The sequence below is a fragment of the Pogoniulus pusillus genome, chromosome 34 (assembly GCF_015220805.1).
Source record: "Pogoniulus pusillus isolate bPogPus1 chromosome 34, bPogPus1.pri, whole genome shotgun sequence".
NCBI lineage: Eukaryota > Metazoa > Chordata > Aves > Piciformes > Lybiidae > Pogoniulus > Pogoniulus pusillus.
In genome coordinates, this window is record NC_087297.1 from 2,052,693 (window position 1) to 2,073,388 (window position 20,696).

The following is a 20,696-nucleotide window of genomic DNA, read 5'->3' on the forward strand; positions in this document are numbered from 1 at the left end:
CACAAGCAGGACATGGAAGTGTTGGAGCCAGGCCAGAGGAGGCCACCAAGATGCTGAGAGGGCTGCAGCAGCTCTGCTCTGAGCACAGGCTGAGAGAGTTGGGGCTGTGCAGCCTGGAGAAGAGAAGGCTTGGAGGAGACCTTGGAGTGGCCTTGCAGGATCTGCAGGGGGCTGCAGGAGGGCTGGGGAGGGACTATTGACAAGGTCTGGGAATGGCAGGAGGAGGAGGAGGAATGGGTTTGAAGTGGCAGAGGGGAGATTGAAAGTGGCTGTGAGGAAGAAGTTGTTTGCAGTGAGGGTGGTGAGAGACTGGCACGGGTTGAGGGTGGTGAGACACTGGCACAGGTTGCCCAGGGAGGTTGTGGAGCACAGAAGCACCCAATGTGATCAAAGATCACATTGGGTGCTTCTGTGCTCCACAACCTCCCTGGAGGTGTTCAGGACCAGGCTGGATGAGGCCTTGAGTGACCTGTTCCAGTGGGAGGTGTCCCTGCCTATGGCAGAGGGTTGGAACTGGCTGAGCTTTGAGGTCCCTTCCAACCCAACCCATTCTTGGTTCTATGATTCTATGTCCCACAGAAGGAGCCAAGCCAGCCTGTGTTTTTCAGGTGTCCCTCTTCCCCTTTCAGCCAGAGGTTGCTGCTGACTGGGTTTGCTTTATGGCTGTGAGCAATCAAACTCCATCTCTAAATCCCACTGCAGACACTGCTCATTTCCAGGGCACACAGCAAGGAAGTGCTTCTGCTGCCTCCAGTCGCAGGTAGGTGCCTGAGGTGTGCAGCAAGGATGGTTTTAAAGCCTGCTAAGCCCCAGGATGAGCCTGCAGAGAGAGGAATCACTGCCTGCAGGGCAGACAGGCACAGGCTGCTTGCACAGCAGCCACACTGGACACCCTTCTAGATAAACGCAGGCTGAGGACAGCACAGAGCTGAGGACCTTCATAGAATCATAGAAGTGCTTTGGTTGGAAAAGCTCTCTGAGATCACCCAGTCCAAGCAGCAACTCAACCCCACCATGGCCACCAAACCCTGGCCCCAGCTGCCATGGCCACAGCTTCCTGCAACACCTCCAGTCATGGGTACTCCACCACCTCCCTGGGCAGCCTCTGCCAGTCCCTCACCACTCTGGCACCAAAGACATTTTTCCTCCTCTCCAACCTAACCCTCCCCTGGCACACGTTCAGGACATTTCCTCTCCTTCCATCACCTGAGCCCAGGGAGCAGAGCCCAACCCCCACCTGCCTGCAGCCTCCTCTCAGGCAGCTGCAGAGAGCAATGAGCTCTGCCCTCAGCCTCCTCTGCTCCACACTAACCCCCCCAGCTCCCTCAGCTGCTCCTCCCCAGCCCTGTTCTCCAGACCCTTCCCCAGCTCTGTTGCCCTTCTCTGGACCTGCCCCAGGCCCTCAATGTCCTTCTTGCAGTGGAGGACCCAAAACTGAGCACAGTACTCAAGGTGCAGCCTCTCCAGAGCACAGCCCCCAGGGCTGGTGGCTTCTGCAGCCACTCTGCCTTGGCTCCCACACGCGCTGGGGAGGGCAGCAGCATCCTGCAGACCCAAAGCCTTCGGAGGTGGCAGAACAAGAATCCTACATCCCTGGGGAACCACCTCCTCCTTGTCAGTTTTAAGTGCCATGGTGTGGGAAAGAGTGGTGGGAAGTGGAGGGAAAATCTGCCACTCATTTCTGGTGGCTGCTGAGAAGTTCAACTTATTTGTGTCTCTGCTGGAGTAAATTGAAACCAGAGCTGCAGTGGCTTGCTCCAGGGTGCTGGGAAGCCAACTGGACAACAGCAGCTCAGCCTTTTAACCATCATCTGCCCAAAATACTGACAAGGTGAGGAGCAGAAATGCTAAATGAGATCATTTGCTGCTCTTTCTGGCAGAAAACTGCTGAGCTGACCCTTAGGTACCCCTGGGGCTCTGCTGCTCTTCACTCTTTTGTCTGCAGTGCAGATCATGGCAGCTCCACTCTCACCCTGCTCTGTCTCAGCTCCAAACCATTCCCCCTTGGCCTGGCTCAGACACCCTCAGCAAAAGTCTCTCTGCAGCCTTCCTGCAGGATCCCTTCAGGCACTGGCAGCAGCTCTGAGGTCCCCCTGGAGCCTTCTCTTCTCCAGGCTGCACACCTCCAGCTCCCTCAGCCTGTGCTCACAGCAGAGCTGCTCCAGCCCTGGCAGCATCTCTGTGCCCTCCTCTGCCCTCACTCCAGCAGCTCTGTGCCCTTCTGCTGGGGACAGCAGCACTGGAGGCAGGATTGGAGGTGAGGTCTGAGCAGAGCAGAGCCAAGGGGCACAATGCCCTCTCCTGCCCTGCTGCCCACACTGCTCTGGCTGCAGCCAGCACACAGCTGCCTGCTGGGCTGCAGGAGGCACTGCTGGCTCCTGGGGAGCTGCTCAGAGATATGAGCTGGCAGTAGTCTTTGTTCCAAGGCTGATGAGTAGCACCAATCTGATCCAGATTCGGTACACATCCTTCACACTGAAGCCAAAGGCAGCCAAAACATCTCTGACTTTGTGCTACTCCTCCCAGGACCACAAGGAGCAGAGAGTTAACCAAGGTCTTGCCTCAGAAGAGCAGAGTACTACAAAGCCACAGAGCCTGGCAGAGGCTGCTGTGTGCTGGAGCCAGGGGATCTGCTGCTGCCAGGCACCAGCAGGTCTGTGCCAGCAGCAGTGCTGTGGGTAGGAGCTGTGTGGAGGCACTCACATAGAGCTGGTCGTGGATGTTGGCACCGTGCTTCAGGAGGGTTTCCACCACCTTTGCATGCCCGTACTGAGAAGCAGCCAGGAGAGCAGTGCCTCCATCCTGTGGAAAAGCAGAGGCAGGTGAGAGGGCAGGGGCTGGGCTGAACACCACCACCAAAGCTCACTCGAAAGCTGCTCTGTGGTGAGTGCCTGCTGCATCTGCCATGGCTTTAGCATCAGGTCCTGAACGTTGGCTCTGTCACTAGAAACCTTCTTCTCTGAGCAGCTTTCAGTGAGGGACAGAAATCTCTGCTTTTTGTTCCTCATCCTCTGCCTTCCCAGTAGAAGGTTTTTTCCTTCCCTGACTCCAAGCTCCTCTGTGGCTCTTCCCCTTAGAGCCAAATGCCCTCTCCCTGCCAAGCTCTTCACCTGCTGAAGGTCAGCACACCTCTCCCCTGTGCCAAAGCAGCCACTTCTTCTTTGGCCAGAACCTTGTGCCCTGCTGCATTCTGCCTCTCACCTCTTGGCTGCTGCCTACAGATGAGCAGGGAGAATGCATGTTGAGAGCTGTGAGGTAGCTGTGGAAGTGTGGATCAGAGCAAGCCCATGGCCATCACTGAAAGGCCCCACTGCTGCTGCTGCAGAAGCAATCCCTGCAGGCAGGAGCAGTCCCAGACAGTTGCAGCTGCTGCATACCAGCACTGAGAGGAGGCCTGGGCACATGTGCCAGCTCCTGCTGCTGGAGGTGCTCCCTGCAGAGCCACTCGAGAAGGGAAACACCTCAGAGTCACTGCCAGTTGCCTTTGGAGCCAGCTGAGATAGCTAAAGTAGGCCACCGTGCCCCACTCAGCACTCACTGTTACTGCTGACACTGATAAGCAGGGGAAGTCCTTATCTGCAGCCTGGGGTGGCACCATGCCACCCTGCAGGCACGACCTGACCCGAGGCCACCCGTGCCAGAGCTCCTCTCTCCCCCTCTCTGAGCTGCCCCAGGCCCATGCTCCACAAGATAAGCTGTCTGAAGTAAGCCAGACACAGGCTTCCTAGAGCTGGCATTAACGTGGGCAGAGGACTCTGCTTGCCCTCAGCCTTGCTCTCTGAAACAGCTCCAAAGCTGTGTCTGAAATCACAGCCTCACAGAGTGCCAGGGGCTGGAAGGGCTCCGAAGCTCAGCCAGTCCAACCCCCCTGCCAGGGCAGCATCACCCAGAGCAGGGCACACAGAACACAGCCAGGCAGACATTGAGTATCTCCAGAGAGGGAGACTCCACAGCCCCCCTGGGCAGCCTGTGCCAGGGCTCTGGCACCCTCACAGGGAAAAATTCCTCCTCCTGTTCCCATGGCACTTCCTCTGCCTCAGCTCCCACCACTGCCTCCTGTGCTGTCAGTGGGCACCACCAATATTGCAGGCAAACAGATCTCCGTGAGAGAAGTGATGGCCTGAAGGGCCACAGGGATCTTTTATGAGCTGTTATCACTACAACAACCTCAGGAGAATCCCAGCTCTGGCATGGCTGAGCTAAGCCACAGGCACTCTCTGGAGCTGCCCCCAAAAGGTCATAGAATCATAGAATAGAATCAGCCAGGCTGGAAGAGAGCTCCAAGCTCAGCCAGCCCAACCTAGCACCCAGCCCTGCCCAACCAACCAGACCATGGCACTAAGTGCCCCAGCCAGGCTTGGCTGCAACACCTCCTGCCACAGCCACTCCACCACCTCCCTGGGCAGCCCATTCCAATGCCAATCACTCTCTCTGACAACAACTTCCCCCTAACATCCAGCCTAGACCTGCCCTGCCACAGCTTCAGGCTGTGTCCCCTTGTTCTGTCCCTGGCTGCCTGGCAGCAGAGCCCAACCCCACCTGGCTACAGCCTCCCTGCAGGCAGCTGCAGGCAGCAATGAGCTCTGCCCTGAGCTTCCTCTGCTGCAGGCTGCACACCCCCAGCTCCCTCAGCCTCTCCTCACAGGGCTGTGCTCCAGGCCCCTCCCCAGCCTTGCTGCCCTTCTCCAAACACCTTCCAGCACCTCAACATCTCTCTGCAATGGAGGAGCCCAGAACTGGACACAGCACTCCAGGGGTGGCCTGAGCAGTGCTGAGCACAGGGGTAGAAGAACCTCCCTTGTCCTGCTGCCCACACTGCTCCTGAGCCAGCCCAGGATGCCATTGGCTCTGCTGCCCACCTGGGCACTGCTGCCTCCTCTGCAGCTCCTCTCTGCCAGCACCCCCAGGTGCCTCTCTGCCTGGCTGCTCTCAGCCACTCTGTCCCCAGCCTGTAGTGCTGCTTGGGGTTGTTGTGGCCCAAGTGCAGAACCCTGCACTTGGCCTTGTTCAATCTCATCCCCTTGGCCTCTGCCCACCCATCCAGCCTGGCCAGGTCCCTCTGCAGGGCTCTCCTCCCCTCCAACAGCTCCACAGCTGCTCCTAGCTTGGTGTCATCTGCAAACTCACTGCTGCTGGACTCAATCCCCTGCTCCAGCTCACCAATAACGACACTGAACAGGACAGTCACCCTTCCTCCCTGTGACACTGAAAAGCAAACAGGGCTTGGTCCATAGATTCATAGAATCACAGAGTGGTTTAGGTTGGAAAGGACCTTGGAGATCATCTAGCTCCAACCCCCCAGCCATGGGCAGGGACACCTCCCACTAGACCAGGTGAAGTACCAGCAGAGCTGCAGCTGTTAGGGGACAGTCCCAGCCCTGCATGCTAATCCTGAGCTATTTGTGGGTAATCAGGGCAAAGGAATTCAGCTCCTCTGTAGCTACACTGAGTCATGAGGCCTTCCTGTCCAATTAGCCTACCCTCATTTAGTAGGAGCTGCTGGCACAGAACACAAAGGCAACCACAATGGGTCCTGGATCAAACCGCACCTCGCACACACTTCAGACAATGGCAAAAGCTAACAGCATCATCAGACCTGTTTCCTGCCTCCAACCAGCTGACAGCTCTCCTGCTCCAGTACTTAGCTACCAGATCAAAGGGCTACAAACAGCAACCAGAGAGCTTTAAAGACTCCTTACCCAAAGGAAATGGAGGGAGAAAGGTCACTGAGCTAAGAGAGAAACTCTGCTATCCAAACTGGAGCCTCCAAATTGAGGAGGAGATGTAGGAAGCTTAAACCCTAGAGAGGGGATTGTGCCCCTTGGCTCTGCTCTCCTCACACCCCACCTGCAGTCCTGGGGGCAGTTCTACAGCCCCCAGTACAAGAAGGACATGGAAGTGGTGGAGCCAGACCAGAGGAGGCCACCAAGATGCTGAGAGGGCTGCAGCAGCTCTGCTCTGAGCACAGGCTGAGAGAGTTGGGGCTGTGCAGCCTGGAGAAGAGAAGGCTTGGAGGAGACCTTGGAGTGGCCTTGCAGGATCTGCAGGGGGCTGCAGGAGGGCTGGGGAGGGACTATTGACAAGGTCTGGGAATGGCAGGAGGAGGAGGAATGGGTATGAAGTGGCAGAGGGGAGACTGAAGCTGGATGTTAGGAAGAAGTTGTGAGTGAGGTGGTAAGACACTGGCACAGGTTGAGGGTGGTGAGACACTGGCACAGGTTGCCCAGGGAGGTTGTGGAGCACAGAAGCACCCAATGTGATCTTTGATCACATTGGGTGCTTCTGTGCTCCACAGCCTCCCTGGAGGTGTTCAGGACCAGGTTCAGGACCTGTTCTAGTGGGAGAGGTGCCTGCCTATGGCAGGGGGTTGGAACTGGCTGATCCTTGAGGTCCTTTCCAACTCAACCCATTCTATGATTCTGTGTTCCCCAGATGGAGCTTCCAAGCTCTAAAGCTCTGTGACTCTGTGCTGCTCTGTGAGCAGGACCAAGAGCCACAATTCCCACACCTCCTCAGCATGCAGACCCAGACCCATCAGCTTACCTTGTTCTTAAATTCAGTGGAGGCTCCAAACTGAAAGAGAAACTTCACCACCTCGTTGTGGCCTTGCTGTGCAGCAAAGAAGAGAGGAGTTGCACCTGTCTGCAAGGCAGAAAGAGAGATGAAGCCCCCCCAGGACGTGGGGCAGAGCACAGATCAGTCAGCTGGGAGGGGGTGATGACTGCGAGGGCTCCAGAGCACACCGCTGGGGGCACAGCAGGTCTCCTTCCCACTGCACTGCCAGCTCAGCCCAGCAGCACAGCTCTGAGTAAAGCCCAAGCTGCACAGGAGGCTCCTGCACAGGCTTCTGGCAGGACTCTCAGGAGCCACTCAGCTCTGCCCAGTCAGCAGGGGGAAGCCAAGCCCAGGGGAGAGTCCTGCCTGGTGCAGGAGCAGCCAGAGGAAAGCAGCCCCTGCTCCACCTGCCACTGCAACCACTGCAGCCCCTGCTCCACCTGCCACTGCACCTCAGGCAACCACTGCAGCCCCTGCTCCACCTGCCACTGCACCTCAGGCAACCACTGCAGCCCCTGCTCCACCTGCCACTGCACCTCAGGCAACCACTGCAGCCCCTGCTCCACCTGCCACTGCAACCACTGCAGCCCCTGCTCCACCTGCCACTGCACCTCAGGCAACCACTGCAGCCCCTGCTCCACCTGCCACTGCAGCCCACCTGGCACTGCACCCTAGGCAGCCCCTGCTCCACCTGCCACTGCACCTCAGGCAACCACTGCAGCCCCTGCTCCACCTGCCACTGCACCTCAGGCAACCACTGCAGCCCCTGCTTCACCTGCCACTGCACCTCAGGCAGCCCCTGCTCCACCTGCCACTGCACCCTAGGCAGCCACTGCAGCCTCTGTTCCACCTGCCACTGCAGCCCACCTGGCACTGCACCCTAGGCAGCCCCTGCTCCACCTGCCACTGCACCTCAGGCAACCACTGCTCCACCTGCCACTGCACCTCAGGCAGCCACTGCAGCCCCTGCTCCACCTGCCACTGCACCTCAGGCAACCACTGCTCCACCTGCCACTGCACCTCAGGCAGCCCCTGCTCCACCTGCCACTGCACCCTAGGCAGCCACTGCAGCCCCTGCTTCACCTGGCACTGCACCCCAGCAGCCCCTGCTCCACCTGCCACTGCAGCCCACCTGGCACTGCACCCTAGGCAGCCCCTGCTCCACCTGCCACTGCACCTCAGGCAACCACTGCAGCCCCTGCTCCACCTGCCACTGCACCTCAGGCAACCACTGCTCCACCTGCCACTGCAGCCCACCAGACCCTGCTCCACCTGCCACTGCATCCCAGGCAGCTCCTGCTCCTCCTGCCACTGCAACCACTGCTCCACCTGCCACTGCAGCCCATCAGCCCCTGATCCACCTGCCACTGCAGCCCACCTGGCACCGCACCCCAGGCAGCCCCTGCTCCTTTTGCCACTGCAGCCCTGCCTTAACCTGCTCTTAAAGCACCCAGGGTGCTGCCAGACTGCCTTATCCTGCTCTTCTCTCAAGACCAGTGCCCCTGCCCTTGCCCCAGAGCAGCTCTGCCCTCTGTGTGGGCAGCACACAGACTGGAGTGGAGGAGATTCTCATCTGTGTGGAGCGTGAGGGGAGGGAACTTCTCCCAGTGCAGCCACTGGTGCCTTTCCTACAAGCAGGGAAGGCTGTCATGGTGCCAGTGAGGGCTTGAACGCAGAGCAGAGATGCAGGAGGGGTGCAGGGAATTGGTAGAAATGAGTTGGCAGAAACTCCAAAGCTTCTCCAGCCAAAACACTCTCCAGGCCAGCAATGGCATCCATTGCAGCTTTTTCTGACCAGGCTCTGCAACCCAAGAGGTAAAGGCCTTCTCCTCAGCACTTATCCCATCCAGGCAGCTGTGGCAGTGCCAGTAAGGAGGAGTACAGATGCATTAATGTCATCTTAGGAGCTGCAGCTCAGACACAGCTGCCCCCCACCAAGCAAGATGTGCTGCAAACGTCTGATGAAGCAATCCCAACCCCCCCTCTGGCATCCCATGTTCTGTTAGAGCCTCCAGACATCCGATTCCTTGATGTGCTCAGGAGAGCAGACCCTGTGCACACACACACACTGCACAGCCAGCAGCAACAAGGCACTGGCAGAAAGCAACAGCCAGCACCTCTCACTGGGAACAAGCCCACAGACACTCACTCAAGGCCTGGGGGAAGGCAGAGCTTCTCCTACCTCTCTCTGCAGGTTGATATCTGCTCCTTGCAAGACCAATTCTCGTACACAGTCTATGTGGCCATAGTAAGATGCTACCATCAGGGCTGTTGTGCCAAGCTGGGAGTAAGGAAAAACAAGTCAGTACCTCCAGCAGACACCTCCAGCTGCCCAGGAGAGGCAGCAGCTCTCCTGCAAAGCTGAAGGAAGCTCCAGAGCACTGCAAAAGTGTTGGCATTGCAAACTTGCTGCCCAGGAGCCTTTGCAGATGTGCAGTGAGCAGCTGCCAAAACAGAGCTGCTGCAGAGCTGCCTGCAGTGCTAAGGCTGCCCAGCACAGGCCACAGGCTCACAGCATGCCAGGGGTGGGAAGGGACCCAAAGAGATCCACCCTCCCTGCCAGAGCAGGACCACACAGTCTAGATCAGGGCACACAGGAGCACATCCAGACAGGGCTGGAAAGGCTCCAGAGAAGGAGACTCCACAGCCTCTCTGGGCAGCCTGTGCCAGGGCTCTGGGACCCTCACAGTCAAGAAGTTCCCCCTTGTGTTGAGCTGGAACCTCCTGTGCTGCAGCTTCCATCCACTGCTGCTTGTCCTAGCCCAGGGAGCAGTGAGCAGAGCCTGTCCCCCCCTCCTGACCCCCAGCCCTCAGAGAGTTACAGACACTGATTAATGCCTTATTGGCCCCAGGTATGTGCAACATGAATAAACAGAACAGGGCAAGGGGCAATGGCTCCAAACTAGAGCAGGACAGGTTGAGGTTGGGTGTGAGGAACAAGTTCTGCACCAGGAGGCTGCTGGAACACTGCAACAGGTTGCCCAGGGAGGTGGCTGGGGGGGGGTCACATCCCTGGAGATATTCCAGGTGAGGCTGGACAGGGCTGTGAGCAACCTGCTCTAGTGGAGGATGTCCCTGCTGAGTGCAGGGGGCTGGGCTGGGTGAGCTCTGGACTGGATGAGCTTTGGAGGTCTCTTCCAACCCAGAGCATTCTGAGTCCATGGCACACAAGAAGCAGCATCTCCTTGGGAGAGAGTCCTAAAGCCCCCTGCAGCATTCACAGCAGGCTAACCTCAGGCAGAGTGAGTTTGCTGAGTCACTTCACTCTGAGTCACACTCAGGAGCAAGGTCTGGACAATCTGAATGCTAATTTCCATTCCAAGCAGTGAGAGAAAAACTCTCTCAGTGACCTCTCACACTGCATGACAGAATTCTCCATGCCAGAGTTAGACATTAAAGCTGCCTCAGGAAACCAGAGAATCACAGAATGGGTTGGAAGGGACCTTGAAGGTCATCCAGCTCCAACCCCCTGCCATAGGCAGGGACCTCTCACATTAGAATAGGTCCTGAACCTGGTCTTGGACACCTCCAGGGAGGTTGTGGAGCACAGAAGCACCCAATGTGATCTTTGATCACATTGGGTGCTTCTGTGCTCCACAACCTCCCTGGGCAACCTGTGCCAGTGTCTCACCACCCTCAACCTGTGCCAGTGTCTCACCACCCTCAACCTGTGCCACCACCCTCACTGCAAACAATTTCTTCCTCACCTCCAGCCTCAAACCTTCTCTCTCCCAGCTCAAAGCCATTGTCTCTCAGCCTGGCACTCCCAGCTCTTGGCAAAAGTCCTTCCCCAGCTCTCCTGCAGCCCCTTCAGGCACTGCCAGGTTGCTCTAAGGTCTCCCTGCAGCCTTCTATTCTCCAGGCTGAATAGCCCCAACTCTCCCAGCCTGTCCCCATAGGGGAGGTTCTTCAGCCCTCTGAGCATCATCTCCATGGCCTCCTCTGGACCCTCTCCAGCAGCTCCAGGTCCTTCTTGTGCTGGGAGCAACAACCACAAGCTCACTGCTCCAGTGAACCAAAGAAGCTTCAGGCTACACCTCTGTGGTGTGTGGACAATGTGCAGAAGCCACTGGCAAGAGGATGAAACTCATCTTTCCAAACCAGCCACACCCCCAGCTCAGCTGAAAGGAGGAATGTGTGACCCTACCAGGAAGAGCCTGCAGCCTTCATCACACAAAAGCAGTACAGCCCAGCCATGGAGCATGGCCTGCTGCAACTCATGGCAGGGCACTCTGAACTGTGCTGCAAACATTCTGACCAAACCTGGCCTTCTTTTCAGCTGGGTTAGGAACTGGCTGGAGGGCAGAGCCCAGAGAGTGGTGGTGAATGGTGCCACATCCAGCTGGCAGCTGTCACTAGTGGTGCCCCTCAGGGATCTGTGCTGGGCCCCATCCTCTTTAACATCTTCATAGATGACCTGGATGAGGGCATGGAGTCAGTCATCAGCAAGTGTGCAGATGACACCAAGCTGGGGGCAGATGTGGCTGGGTTGGAGGGCAGAAGGGCTCTGCAGCAGGACCTTGACCACCTGCACAGATGGGCAGAGTCCAAGGGGATGGCTTCAATAGCTCCAAGTGCAGGGTGCTGCACTTTGGCCACAACAACCCCATGCAGAGATACAGGCTGGGGTCGGAGTGGCTGAGAGCAGCCAGACAGAGAGGGATCTGGGGGTGCTGATTGATACCTGCCTGAACATGAGCCAGCAGTGTGCCCAGGTGGCCAAGAGAGCCAGTGGCATCCTGGCCTGCATCAGGAATGGTGTGGCCAGCAGGAGCAGGGAGGTCATTCTGCCCCTGTACTCTGCACATGTTAGACCTCACCTTGAGTGCTGTGTTCAGTTCTGGGCCCCCCAGTTTAGGAGGGACATTTTGATGCTTGAGCATGTCCAGAGAAGGGCAACGAGGCTGGGGAGAGGCCTTGAGCACAGCCCTACGAGGAGAGGCTGAGGGAGCTGGGATTGGTTAGCCTGGAGAAGAGGAGGCTCAGGGCAGACCTCATTGCTGTCTGCAACTACCTGAGGGGTGGTTGTGGCCAGGAGGAGGTTGCTCTCTTCTCTCAGGTGGCCAGCACCAGAACAAGAGGACACAGCCTCAGGCTGTGCCAGGGGAGATTTAGGCTGGAGGTGAGGAGAAAGTTCTTCCCTGAGAGAGTCATTGGACACTGGAATGGGCTGCCCGGGGAGGTGGTGGAGTCGCCGTCCCTGGAGCTGTTCAAGGCAGGACTGGACGTGGCACTTGGTGCCATGGTCTGGCCTTGAGCTCTGTGCTAAAGGGTTGGACTTGATGAGCTGTGAGGTCTCTTCCAACCTTGCTGATACTGTGAGACTGTGAGACTGTGAAAATGAGAGCAGTAGTGGAGCTCATTTTGTTCCATCTGTCAACTTCATGCCCCTATCATGCAACCCTTCCCTCCCTGTCACAGTGACAGTCGCAGCATCAGCTCCAGGAGAGCTGCAGGACAAATACCCACAGGGCAAAACTGAAGTGCAAATGAGGAGACAGGATAGAGTCCACGGGCTGGGAAGATCTCTTGCACTTTGGAGGTAGCCAAAGTGAGAGAAGCTGTGGCAGGTTGGTGTGTCAGGCTGGAAGTGGCACTAGTCCTGCACAACACAGGCATGGCTCTCAGTAGGTCCTCAGTGCCCAACCAAAGAAGCCTGGGAACTTCCCAGCCTCGTTGTCCTCCTCTGTGTGCCAGCACTTGGTACCCTCAAGCATCTCTCCATAAGCTGTAGGCAGCACAGAATCATAGAATCAAGCAGGTTGGAAGAGAGTTCCAAGCTCAGCCAGCCCAACCTAGCACCCAGCCCTGCCCAACCAACCAGACCATGGCACTAAGTGCCCCAGCCAGGCTTGGCTTCAACACCTCCAGGCACAGCCACTCCACCACCTCCCTGGGCAGCCCATTCCAATGCCAATCACTCTCTCTGACAACAACTTCCTCCTAGCATCCAGCCTCAACCTGCCCTGACACAGCTTGAGGCTGTGTCCCCTTGTTCTGTTGCTGGCTGCCTGGCAGCAGAGCCCAACCCCACCTGGCCACAGCCTCCCTTCACACATCCACTGTGCTTTCAACCCACGTCTAACCTCACACCTAGCTTCAACCCACGTCAGCTGCAGGAGAGAAATGCCCACGGAATCCACCTGGCACACCTCTGGGCTTCCCCTTGCTTGGCATTCTGATTGAGCCTTCCGCTTGGTGCCAAGCCCAGGAGACGCTGGGGTGGGGGAGGGAGGAGCTGGGAGGCCTGCAGCTCTGCTAGCTGACAGAATCACTGCCACCTGGGCTTGGCTGAGGTTGCCTTTCACCATGTGGCACTCCACATGGGCATTTCCTTGCAAAGAGAAGCCTGAGAGGCGCTGGGGTCTGTGCTGTTACTGTCAGGGCCAGAAAGAGCTCTGCCAGGCACCCTCCTGAGTGCCGGCAAATTCCTACCCCCCTCACCACTCCTCTCAGCTGCTTTATCTCCAGCTTCAGACTTGCTTCCTGCCAAGAGAAGGTTGTAAATCACCCCTAAGTGCCACAAGACTCCCAGCTGGCTGGTGTGAGGTGGCAGCCACCCCCTGGGGGGGCAGGCTGCGGGGAGGGGCGCAGAGGCAGTGGCGTGCGTGCGGTGCATACGCTGTCCTTGCAGTCCACATCTACTCGCCCGCTGTTCAGCAGCAGCTGCAGCAGAGCCAGGTTGCCCTTCCTTGCAGCCCAAAAGGCAGCGTTGGCCAGGGGGGTCTCCTTCTGGGGAGCAAACAGAGCAGAAACAAAACACTTTGTAAGACACACTGAACAAACACAGGTGGAGCGCTTCGGGACAAGGGGGGGCAGGGATGGGACAGGGTGGTGGATGGTTGGAACATGGTGGTGTTGGCTTGGGACATGGTGGTGCTGGGTTGGGACATGGTGGTGGATGGTTGGAACACGGTGGTGTTGGGTTGGGACATGGTGGTGTTGGGTTGGGACAGGGTGGTGGATGGTTGGAACACGGTGGTGTTGGGTTGGGACATGGTGGTGTTGGGTTGGGACAGGGTGGTGGATGGTTGGAACAAGGTGGTGTTGGGTTGGGACATGGTGGTGTTGGGTTGTGATGAGGTGGTGCTGGGTTGGGACAGGGTGGTGTTGGGTTGTGATGAGGTGGTGCTGGGTTGGGACAGGGTGGTGTTGGGTTGTGATGAGGTGGTGCTGGGTTGGGACATGGTGGTGTTGGGTTGGGACAGGGTGGTATTGGGTTGGGACAAGGTGGTGTTGGGTTGTGATGAGGTGGTGCTGGGTTGGGACATGGTGGTGTTGGGTTGGGACAGGGTGGTATTGGGTTGGGACAAGGTGGTGTTGGGTTGTGATGAGGTGGTGCTGGGTTGGGACATGGTGGTGTTGGGTTGGGACAGGGTGGTATTGGGTTGGGACAAGGTGGTGTTGGGTTGTGATGAGGTGGTGCTGGGTTGGGACAAGGTGGTGCTGGGTTGGGACAGGGTGGTGCTGGGTTGGGACAAGGTGGTGCTGGGTTGGGACATGGTGGTTTTGGGTTGTGATGAGGTGGTGTTGGGTTGTGATGAGGTGGAGTTGGGTTGGGACATGGTGGTGCTGGGTTGGGACAAGGTGGTCCTGGGTTAGGACAAGGTGGGGTTGGGTTGGGACAAGGTGGTGTTGGGTTGTGATGAGGTGGTGCTGGGCTGGGACAGGGTGGTGCTGGGTTGAAAGCTGGACTCAATGATCTTAAAGGTCCTTCCAAGAGAACCAATTCTGTGACTGATTCTGCACATTCTGTGCTCAAGCCAGGCAGGTTCCAGCTGTGTGTGCAGGGGAGGGAAGCAGCTGAAGCTACCTGAACTGCTTTGTGCAACTCAAGAGGGCTGGAGGTTGGAGAGGAGGAAAAATGTCTTTGGTGCCAGAGTGGTCAGGGACTGGCAGAGGCTGCCCAGGGAGAAGGTGGCATGCCCATGCCTGGAGGTGCTGCAGAGAGCTGTGGCCATGGCACCTGGGGCCAGGGTTCAGTGGGCATGGTGGGGCTGGGTTGCTGGTTGGACTGGATGAGCCTGGAGAGCTTTTCCATCCCAAACAGATCTCTCATTCTGTGATGCCCACCAGAGCACAGCCAGCAGCTCACACCTCCTTGCTGCTCACTCTTTTACCCTCACCACCACTGACATTTTATGTAGAAGCCAACAGCTGACCCCAACTTCCAGGGGCCCAATGCTGCCCTTTTAGCCCTGATTTATGAGGCAGGTATTTCATTGTGGAGCTGGTAGTTACTGCCTTTGTAGCCTTTATTACCATGGGAGCCAGTGGAGAGCTACTGCAAAAGGCTGTTTAGACCTGATGAAATGGGAAATCAGATTTCTCACAGTATCACAGTATCATCAGGGTTGGAAGAGACCTCACAGCTCATCAAGTCCAACCCTTTACCACAGAGCTCAAGGCCAGACCATGGCACCAAGTGCCACGTCCAGTCCTGCCTTGAACAGCTCCAGGGATGGCGACTCCACCACCTCCCCGGGCAGCCCATTCCAGTGTCCAATGACTCTCTCAGGGAAGAACTTTCTCCTCACCTCCAGCCTAAATCTCCCCTGGCACAGCCTGAGGCTGTGTCCTCTTGTTCTGGTGCTGGCCACCTGAGAGAAGAGAGCAACCTCCTCCTGGCCACAACCTCCCCTCAGGTAGTTGCAGACAGCAATAAGGTCTGCCCTGAGCCTCCTCTTCTCCAGGCTAACCAATCCCAGCTCCCTCAGCCTCTCCTCGTAGGGCTGTGCTCAAGGCCTCTCCCCAGCCTCGTTGCCCTTCTCTGGACACGCTCAAGCATCTCAATGTCCCTCCTAAACTGGGGGGCCCAGAACTGAACACAGCACTCAAGGTGAGGTCTAAGCAGTGCAGAGTACAGGGGCAGAATGACCTCCCTGCTCCTGCTGGCCACACCATTCCTGATGCAGGCCAGGATGCCACTGGCTCTCTTGGCCACCTGGGCGCACTGCTGGCTCATGTTCAGGTGGGTATCAGTCAGCACCCCCAGATCCCTCTCTGTCTGGCTGCTCTCCAGCCACTCTGACCCCAGCCTGTATCTCTGCATGGGGTTGTTGTGGCCAAAGTGCAGCACCCTGCACTTGGAGCTATTGAAGCCATCCCCTTGGACTCTGCCCATCTGTCCAGGCAGTCAAGGTCCTGCTGCAGAGCCCTTCTGCCCTCCAACCCAGCCACATCTACCCCCAGCTTGGTGTCATCTGCACACTTGCTGATGACTGACTCCATGCCCTCACCCAGATCATCTATGAAGATGTTAAAGAGGATGGGGCCCAGCACTGATCCCTGAGGGACACCACTAGTGACAGCTGCCAGCTGGATGTGGCACCATTCACCACCACTCTCTGGGCTCAGCCCTCCAGCCAGTTCCTAACCCAGCACAGAGTGTTGCCATCCAAGCCATGGGCTGGCAGCTTAGCCAGCAGTTTGCTGTGGGGGACAGTGTCAAAGGCCTTGCTGAAGTCCAGTTCTGACCTTTTAATAACTCACTCTCCCCCTCCAAGGTCTGCAAAGCTGAGCTGGCACAAAATGCACATAGAGGGAAAGACCTTTTTCACCCAGCTTGGTTTTCACCACGAGGGCACAGTAGCAATGTCACTGCTAAACCAACACTTTTATGGGTCTGGCAGGCAGCAACTGGAACCAATATCCAGCAGCTCTTTACCTGCTTTCATCAGTTTACAGGAGAGGAGGGAGCTAAGTTGCCAGTGGTACCCTGCTCTGGAAGCAGAGGTCCAAAGTCTCAGAAGTTCCTACCTCTTCCTCCCCCCCCCCCCCCCCAATAATTCCTACAGTAGCTCTCCAGCAAAGTTGTCCTCATACTTTGGATCAGACTTAAGGAATGAAAGAATTCTCCAGTGCATCAAAGACACTTGATGCCTGCAAGGACATCAAGACTCTTCTCAGGGCAAAGAACTGCGGCAGAGTCCAGCCCAAGGGCACTGAACAGCTCTGATGGGAGCAGAGGATGAGCGAGCTGGGGCTGGGTAGCCTGGAGAGGAGGAGGCTGAGGGCATCCGAGCAATGCTTGCACATAGCTAAGGGGTGGGGGGCAGGACAATGGGGCCAGACTCTCCTCAGTGGTCTCCAGTGACAGGTCAAGAGGCAATGGGCATAGACTTGACCATAGCAAGCTCCATCTAACGTGAGGAGAAACTTCTTCAGTGGAGCAGGCTGCCCAGGGAGGCTCAGCTGGATGTGTTCCTGCGAGCCCTGCGTGAGGTGTCCCTGCTCTGGCAGGGGTGGGGGTTGGACTGGGTGATTTTCAGAGGTCCCTTCCAGCCCCCACGGCTGTGTGTGACACAAAGCCAGGCTGCTGGCCGTGCAACGGCTGCCCTCAGTGCCTGCGCTTCCCCTCCCGTGCCGGGGACTCCTCGGACGGGAGCTTGCAGCGCTCGCAGCCCATCAGGCAGGCGGCGATTAGGTAACAGCAGCAAAGGCAGAGCTGAGCTGGTGGATGCAATGTGCAAAGTCATCGCGACAGTGTCCCTGCAAGGGCAGCCTCGGGGGGGCATGTGGCAATCCCTCTCCGGCCTTGAGCACAGCCCTACGAGGAGAGGCTGAGGGAGCTGGGATTGGTTAGCCTGGAGAAGAGGAGGCTCAGGGCAGACCTCATTGCTGTCTGCAACTACCTGAGGGGTGGTTGTGGCCAGGAGGAGGTTGCTCTCTTCTCTCAGGTGGCCAGCACCAGAACGAGAGGACACAGCCTCAGGCTGCACCAGGGGAGATTTAGGCTGGAGGTGAGGAGAAAGTTCTTCCCTGAGAGAGTCATTGGACACTGGAATGGGCTGCCCGGGGAGGTGGTGGAGTCGCCGTCCCTGGAGCTGTTCAAGGCAGGACTGGACGTGGCACTTGGTGCCATGGTCTGGCCTTGAGCTCTGTGCTAAAGGGTTGGACTTGATGATCTGTGAGGTCTCTTCCAGCCCTGATGATACTGTGAGACTGTGATACTGTGTGATTGCTTTGCCCTGGGCTGACATCGCTGCCAAGGGACATGTAAGGCGCTACTTTGGGATGTACAATGCGACTCACTGAGCTCTTCGTGAGCAATAAATGGGCTTAAACTGCAGGGTGTGACATGAGCCTTGCCTGCTTGTTGTGGTGAATTCGATCCTGGCTCATCAGCCCCTTCTCAGAGAGGGGTAATCTTCAAGAGATCAGCAGAGAAGCTAAGGAGCCTGCACCTTGCAGCTGGGGATTTTCTTTGCAATCCTCTGCCGAGTTTGGGGAAAACTTCAGTAAAATGATCTCAGAACAAAAGTCTTTGCTGCAGGAGTGGTCAGGGAGTGGCAGAGGCTGCCCAGGAAGGTGGTAGAGTCCCCATCCCGGGAGGTGTTCATGAAACCTGTGTCCATGGCACCTGGGAACAGGGCTTAGTGGCTGTGGTGGGGTTGGTTGGGCTGGATGGCCCTGGAGGTCTTTTCCAAGCCAAAGCATCCTGTGCTTCCGTGATACAATTCCCATGTAACTCTGATTAAGAACTTAGTCTGCCCATAAAGCCTGCTTGACCTGAACAGCTGATGCTCAGCACTGGCAGGCTGGGAACAGGACTTACTGGACGTTTGGAAGGGTGATTAGCTAATGGCTCTGCTGGAACTGCTTTGCTCTGCCATTTGCTCCAGCATCAGCAACTGGCAGCCAACAATTTCCTTCACTCTAAAGCATCATTTCACATCCTGGCTGTGCTGTTCATTTCAGTTGGTGATTTAGAGTTGGTTTGGTTGGAAGAGACCTTTAAGATCATTAAACCTAACCATTAGCCTACCCCAACCCCCACTAAATTGTGTCCCTCATCTCTATGTCTTCTAAATGCCTCCAGAGATGGTGACTCTACAGCTTCCCTGGGCAGCCAGCTGCAGTGTTTTACAAGCCTTTACAGAGTTCCAGTAACCCTTCCTTTCACTAAACCCTGGTGAATGCTGACTTGTATCTGAATGCTTTCCAAAATTCACTTCCAGAGCTCCTAAGCCTCTTAACCTGGCTGTTAAAACCAACACTCTTTGGGTCAGAGCAAGTAGAATCATAGAATCTTAGCAACACTGAGGAAGGAATGGGACCAAAGCAAATCCACAGAGTTATTCCTCATCAGCCTGAGGGATGTCCAAACCCTGTGCAAAGGGTTTGACAGGCACTGGCAGAAGGACAAATCTGTGCTGTATGTCCATGGGAGTCCATTGTCTGGTCTCTCTGCATGTTAATTCCACAGCCAGGTTGTTTGTGTTGCAGATCTGGCAGCACAAAGGGTGGCATCCCCGTGGTGCAGTGGGATAGCAACATGCCATAAACAGCAGCAAGGAAAGGGCTGAAGGCAGTAAGAGAGTGTTGGATATTACCCAGTCAGTGCACATAAGAAGAACTCATCTTCTTGTGCAGTCCTGCATCCAGGGAGGAGTAATAAACTGCAGCAGTACAAGACTGGGAGGTGATCTGCTGGAGAGCAGCCCTGTGGAGAGGGACCTGGGGGTGCTGGTGGCTAACAAGTTCCCATGGCACAGCAATGTGCCCTTGTGACCAAGAAGGCCAATGGGAGCCTGGGGTGTATTAAGCAGAGTGTGTCCAGCAGACCAAGGGAGGTTCTCCTCCCCCTCTACTCTGCCCTGCTGAGACCTCATCTTGAATACTGTGTTCAGTTTGGGGCTCCCCAGTTGCAGAGGGACAGGGATCTGCTGGAGAGGGTCCAGCAGAGGGCTAGGAGGATGATGAGGGGACTGGAGGGCATGGCTGATGAGGAGAGGCTGAGGGCCCTGGGGCTGCTTAGTCTGGAGAAGAGAAGACTGAGAGGGGATCTGATAAATGTTTGTAAGTATCTGAAGGTTTGCCAGGAGGGGGGGACAGGCTCTGCTCACTGCTCCCTGGGGTAGGACAAGCAGCAATGGATGGAAGCTGCAGCACAGGAGGTTCCATCTCAACACAGGGAGGAACTTCTTGCCTGGAAGGGTCCCAGAGCCTGGCACAGGCTGCCCAGAGAGGTTGTGGAGTCTCCTTCTCTGGAGCCTTCCAAGGCCTGTCTGGATGTGTTCCTGTGTGATCTGTGTTAGATAGGATTGTCCTGCTCTGGCAGGGGAGTTGGACTGGATGATCTCCTTGGGTCCCTTCCAGCCCCTAACATCCTGCAATCCTGTGATCCTGTGATCTCAAGCTAGCTCTGATTTGCTTCTACAAGAGCCCAAAGAGGAAAAGTTGATGTTCTATTTAAGCTGTATGGACCTCAAGCAAAAATACTTGACTGAGAAATGGCCCAGAGGAAAAGAGATGTTCCAAACACAGCAAGATCATTTCCCTGCAGGAGGACAGGAAAAAATAGAAGCTGCTAAGCTGGCTGCATTTGTCCTCTTAGAAGCACTAAGGGGTAAAGTGTCATCTAAATGCTGTGATCAGCAGCTCCTCCTCCCTGCCCTACCTTGGACTTGTAATGTGCAGGGAAGAAGCAGGTCACAGCTGGGTAACCACCCAGGAGGAAGAGTGAAGTTCTGAAGCATTCATCTTGAAGATCATGGAGCAGGTTCTCCATAGAATGGTTTGGGTTGGAAGGGAGCCCCAAAGGTCATCCAGTCTAACTCCATCTGCAATCAGCAGAGACATCCTCAACTAGATCAGGTTGCCCAGAGCCTTGTCCAGTCTCACTCTGAGTATCTGCAGGGATGTGGCCCCAAGCACCACCCTGGGCAACCACTTCCAGTGTTCCACCTGTTCCACACTGGCACAGGTTGCTCAGGGAGGTTGTGGAGCACAGAAGCACAGAATGGGATCAAAGATCCCATTCTGTGCTTCTGTGCTCCACAACCTCCCTGGAGGTGTTCAAGGCCAGGTTGGATGAGGCCTTGAGCAAGCTGTGCTGGTGGGAGGTGTCCTTGCCCATGGCAGGGGGTTGGAACTGGATGAGCTTGAAGGTCCCTTCCAACCCAACCCATTCTATGATTCTATGATAGGATGAAAGGAAAGAGGCAATAGGCAGCAAAGAGGGGAGAAAGAGAACACTGCCCTGGTGGCTTGCTCCTTGTACTGTTAAACCCCAACCAAATCCCCTTCTCTTTCTCCAGTTCCAAGCCCCCAAGAAGGGGGAAAGGATTAAGAATTCTAAGAACTGGCAGTGGTGCTGAGGGACACAATTTAGTGGTGGCTGGTTGGGGTAGGCTAAT

The 20,696-nt window shown here is 56.6% G+C and overlaps 1 protein-coding gene across 2 annotated transcripts in view; it reads right to left on the reverse strand.

The window, feature by feature from the left end:
• ANKRD29 (ankyrin repeat domain 29) overlaps nt 1-20,696 on the reverse strand; it is a 49,105-nt gene that overhangs the window by 24,034 nt on the left and 4,375 nt on the right. The window contains exons 2-5 of one of the 2 annotated variants that reach the window (XM_064170454.1): nt 13,177-13,287; nt 8,738-8,836; nt 6,544-6,642; nt 2,704-2,802 (exon numbers count right to left, since the gene is read on the reverse strand). In XM_064170454.1, coding sequence (XP_064026524.1) covers nt 2,704-2,802; nt 6,544-6,642; nt 8,738-8,836; nt 13,177-13,287 — 408 coding nt within the window. The remainder of the gene's footprint in view (nt 1-2,703; nt 2,803-6,543; nt 6,643-8,737; nt 8,837-13,176; nt 13,288-20,696) is intronic. The other variant, XM_064170455.1, reaches the window with a different exon arrangement.